Source organism: Parus major, chromosome 15 (assembly GCF_001522545.3).
Source record: "Parus major isolate Abel chromosome 15, Parus_major1.1, whole genome shotgun sequence".
In the NCBI taxonomy this organism is placed as follows: domain Eukaryota; kingdom Metazoa; phylum Chordata; class Aves; order Passeriformes; family Paridae; genus Parus; species Parus major.
This window is the reverse complement of record NC_031784.1, coordinates 389,191-393,840: the sequence shown is the minus strand read 5'-3', so window position 1 is coordinate 393,840 and position 4,650 is coordinate 389,191. Positions and strand designations below refer to the sequence as shown.

At 43.8% G+C, this 4,650-nt stretch overlaps 1 protein-coding gene across 1 annotated transcript; it reads left to right on the top strand.

The window, feature by feature from the left end:
- The first annotated feature begins 6 nt into the window (after positions 1-6).
- On the top strand, positions 7-4,386 carry RAN (RAN, member RAS oncogene family). Its single transcript, XM_015644453.1, has 6 exons — positions 7-85; positions 976-1,060; positions 1,154-1,279; positions 2,214-2,401; positions 2,925-3,095; positions 3,203-4,386. The coding sequence occupies exons 1-6, from the start codon at positions 50-52 to the stop codon at positions 3,245-3,247; spliced, it is 651 nt and encodes a 216-aa protein (XP_015499939.1). The 5' UTR covers positions 7-49; the 3' UTR covers positions 3,248-4,386.
- The last annotated feature ends 264 nt before the right edge of the window (positions 4,387-4,650 follow it).

Below are 4,650 nucleotides of genomic sequence, written 5' to 3'. Positions count from 1 at the left end.
CGCTCCCGCGCGGCTCCTCACACGCTGCCATTTCCCCCGCAGACACAGCATGGCCGCCCAAGGAGAGCCCCAAGTGCAGTTTAAGGTAAGGCTCTGGTTCGCCCTTTGGGTTTGGGGTGCTTTTTTTACCTTCACTGGAAAAGTAGCACGAGCGACTCTCGAGTGCCGACGTGGATGGTGGGTTTGGTTTCGAAGTTCTGGTCTTTCTTTAATGGCGTAACGTATTGTAGTGCTGCATACGACTTACACAAAAAGAGTCTGTTAAACTGCGTCAATCTGTTCTATTTGCAGTTTAGTCTAATAAATTTTAATGAATCTTTGCCTACAGAATGATTTTTAAATGTAAGAACTGAAGTGCACTGTAAAAGGTGCTCAGAGTGAATTAGAATAGCCTCCTTTCTGTTATGTGCTGATTGTTCAAATGTTTCAAAAGAGGATTTTCTGGTGTTTTGTGTGGTTGGTGGTGTTTTTTGGTATCTTAACAGCCAGAAGTTCTGAAGACAGCTTCCTGAAGGTTGTTACTTGTGATTCCTGCAGTACTTTACTTGTGTATTCTAGTTCATGGTGCAAACATTGGTGGGTTTTTGGTTTTGTTGGGTTTTTTAATTATAAGATAACAGTGGGCTTTTCCAGTGGATGTTTTGGTCATTTCCTTTCCAAATCTGTTCTTGTTCAGGTTGAAAGTCCTAAACATTCTTCATTCAGTCTCTTGTACAAGTTTAGTAGAACCATATTTACAGTGCAGTGCAGACCTTGCCTTCAAGGACTGGATGAGACTGAGCAGAGTTACAGCATGATGGATGGGCTCAACAAATTGGTTCCCAGCACAGGGAGCTGCTGCATGGGCAGTTCTGTCTTTTGTTTACAGCACTGTGTAGGAACTAAGCTCTTTATAAGAAATCGTCTCTGTGCTAGAATGACTGTAAAATGTCTCAAAATGCATTGCTCTGACTTTCTTCCTTTATCTGTCTGCAGCTTGTTCTGGTTGGTGATGGTGGCACTGGTAAAACAACATTTGTAAAGCGTCACTTGACTGGTGAATTTGAAAAGAAGTATGTAGGTATGTCTGAAGAAACATTTGAGCTCCACTATCTTACAAATGCAAGTACAATCCATGGCTTGCTAAATGAGCTGCTTTTTGTTATTTCCCTAGCAACACTGGGTGTTGAAGTTCATCCTCTGGTGTTCCATACTAACAGAGGCCCTATTAAATTTAATGTATGGGACACAGCTGGCCAGGAGAAGTTTGGTGGCCTGCGTGATGGCTACTACATCCAAGGTAAGATCTGGGGGGACAGTGCTGTACCTCTCAGAGCTCAGTCCTTCATTCTGCTCGTGCTGGCCACGCTGGAAGCTGTCAGTGTGGCTGCAGTGATGAGCTGGCATAGAACTCTTCAAACTCTTCATGTGGAGAGGACAATGCCACGCAAGGTGTGCTAAAGTGGGAGCAGGATAGCTTGTGTGGGCTTTGGTATTAACAGAGGTGGTGCACCTTTAATGACCAGATACACATTTGGTGGTTAAGGGGGCAAAATGCATGCTGCAGACTTTTTTCTGCCTTGCTGTGCTCAGGCAAGGGCTTGGAACACAAACTCTTTAGATTTTCAATGCCATGAGGATGTTGGACACCTCCATGCCAGAGTCTGCCTTTCTGAAAAGGTGCAGACAGTGTTCCTTCCTTCTGCTTGGCAAAGATCTGTCCTGTGCTACTTCACTCACCTGCATATCTTTATTATGTCTTATTGTAAAGTATTCTGGAGTTCCTTGAGAAACTGCTCTGGATGAGGACATCCTCACATGCAGACCACAGGCTCTCAGCCTACCTTGGAGCCTCATTAGCATGTCTGAGATGAATTAAATAGGTGTTAACTGATTCTGCCAAATACTTGGGCAAATCCAGGTTGGCTTCTGCAGTCTTGCACCTTCTCACAGGGTGCAGCACAAGGTGCAGCACGGTGTTCTCTGACACAGCTGAGTCAGTGAAAGCAGCTGGTCTGTACGGGGCAGCACAGATGTGAGGTGACACAGCCGTGGTTCTGTGGGCTCACACATTGACCCTGTTAACACAACAGGAGCTGTCAGAACTTGATGCTGAGATGGAAAAGTTGGTGCAGATGCCGAGCCCTCATGTGGGATGTCTCTGGGTTCCTCTTTGTCCCATGTTGCAAGCAGGTGGCTACTCCTGGTGTAACTTGACTTTGGTTCTCTTGCAGCTCAGTGTGCCATCATCATGTTTGATGTAACATCAAGAGTTACCTACAAGAATGTACCTAACTGGCATAGAGATCTGGTACGAGTATGTGAAAATATCCCTATAGTGTTGTGTGGCAACAAAGTGGATATTAAGGACAGAAAAGTCAAGGCAAAATCCATTGTGTTCCATAGGAAGAAGAATCTCCAGGTGAGTCAGGAGGAGGCCAGCTGGTCGGCTCTGCTGAGTGCAGCTGGGTTTTGGATGGTGATTGGGTGCTCTGCCTCTGTCATTATAGGCAGCCTCACATCTGTTGGCTCTTCAAACCAAAAGTGAGGGGAGGGGGAAGTGGTGATGTTAAGGATGATCATCACTGGCCTGGAGCAGAAGCTGTGCCAGGTTCTTAAAGAACTTGTGAGCATTTGGCTTTAACTGCTCAGAATCTCATGAACCCATGACAGGATTGGGGCTGCAGTAGGTCACGTACCAGGAGAAAGATAAATGCACTGTTACCTTCTGAAAGTTTTATCCTTGATGAGATTGGATAACCTTTCAGTTAATAGTTTCTGCCTGAAACTGTGTTTCTAGATACTTAAATGATAACTGCTTATAAATATGCAAACAAAAGTCATTCAGTCCAAAAAAAGGTAAAATAGTTGATTCTGTCTTAATCTTGAGATGTCCTAAATATTGGAGGATTTTTAAAATAATGTCTAATATGTGCTTTTTTCAGTATTATGACATTTCAGCTAAGAGTAACTACAACTTTGAGAAGCCTTTCCTGTGGCTTGCTAGGAAGCTAATTGGAGATCCCAACTTGGAGTTTGTTGCCATGCCTGCGCTCGCACCTCCTGAAGTCGTTATGGACCCAGCACTGGCAGCACAGTATGAGCAAGACTTACAGGTCAGTGGCAGAGGGCACAGGGCCAAAGCAGTTGTCCTGTAAGTGGTGTCACTCTTGGGGCACAAGTGGCTGGAGAACAGTTCTGAAGTGTAACTTGTTTGTTGCAGATTGCTCAGACCACTGCACTGCCAGATGAAGATGATGACCTGTGAGGGACGAAGCTGGAGCCCAGCGTCAGAAGTCTAGTTTTATAGGCAACTGTCCTGTGATGTCAGTGGTGCAGCGTGTTTGCCACTTTATTATCTAGCTGAACAGAACATGTGCTTAATCTTTGGGATGCTGAAAGAGATGAATGGGCTTCGGAGTGAATGTGGCAGTTTAAAAAAAAAAACAAACAAAACAAAATGAAAAAAAAAACCAAAACAAAAAAACCTTCATATTTTGGACCTGCATATTTAGCTGTTTTTTGGACTGCAATTACTTCCCCTTTTGAGTTTCAAATATAAGACTGCTGCAGTCACATCAGAGTGTTAAGTGGAAAATCTTGTTTCTGTCATTCCCATTCTTTTGTTTAGGTAATAAAGTTGTATTTCAAGTATCTTCAAGCAAGTGAACTTTCATGCATTGTTAGGAAAACTGTTCAAAGTGTCTTCTGTTCTTCATTTGAGGGTTATACTTGATTGTCTACTACTGCATTTCTCATTCTGTTTTCCTTCCTGCTTCTCCTCTTCTGCTCCTCTTGCTAATTTGGAGCTAACAGTTAACCTTTGCCTTTTTGCTGGCGCACAGAGCTGAAGGTGCCGGGGCAGAGCTCGGTGGGCGCTGCTGGGCCGTGCCTGGGGGAGCGTTCCCAGCCCTGGGGAGTGTTGAGCAGTTCCAGCTCCTCGCTGTTCCCCTCCCACAGGAACCTCCAGCTCTGTGCTCCTGGCAGCCAGCAGCATCCAGCCTGGTGACCGACTCGAGCTGTCTTTGCATGAACAGCAGCAGAGCTATTGCTGGCTAAACCAGTCCTGGGCATCTTCAGATTCACTAACCAGAAACAGCTGTGGCTTGAGCTAAAGCACTCTTTATACCCAATGCTGTATTAACTGAAGCCACAGTCATTCAGACATCTAGACTTTACTGTAACTGCACCAAGTTCTTAATTTGAAACTGGCTTATTACAGCACAAATGGTGGAAAATGTCAACTTTTAACACTACCTTGTAGCGATGAATCTTGGTCAATATTAGTACTGCTAGTAAGCAAAACTTAAGTTTAGAATTTTTTTTCAGTAGTGTTTGAGTACATGAAGTCTTGAACTCTTCAGTTTTGTATTTTTGGTTTCTTAATAAAGTGGAGCATTTCATTTATTTCTTTTAGCTTGTATATTTGTGTACATAAATTACTTTAGCTGCCCGGTAGCAAAAATTGGACTATGATTATTGTGCAATATTGCTGAAAATGAGTAGTTTTTAAGTTAATTTTTGGAATTCTTGGGGGTTTGGGCCTGTTTTTGGTTACTTAGAAGCTGAGCTGTGTGTTTTGAAGCTCCTGGATGGAAATGAGGAATGTTGTACCCTCGGTGTTTGAAAGGGGACAGACTCCCACTTCATGTTTCATTGACTCTTCTGCTG

What these genes read in the sequence shown, in the direction of transcription:
- RAN (XM_015644453.1), top strand. Translation starts at nt 50, where the DNA reads ATGGCCGCCCAAGGAGAGCCCCAAGTGCAGTTTAAG. An exon ending in ATTTGAAAAGAAGTATGTAG is followed by an intron (nt 1,061 to 1,153) that starts GTATGTCTGAAG and finishes TTATTTCCCTAG; the next exon opens with CAACACTGGGTGTTGAAGTT. An exon ending in ATAGGAAGAAGAATCTCCAG is followed by an intron (nt 2,402 to 2,924) that starts GTGAGTCAGGAG and finishes TGCTTTTTTCAG; the next exon opens with TATTATGACATTTCAGCTAA.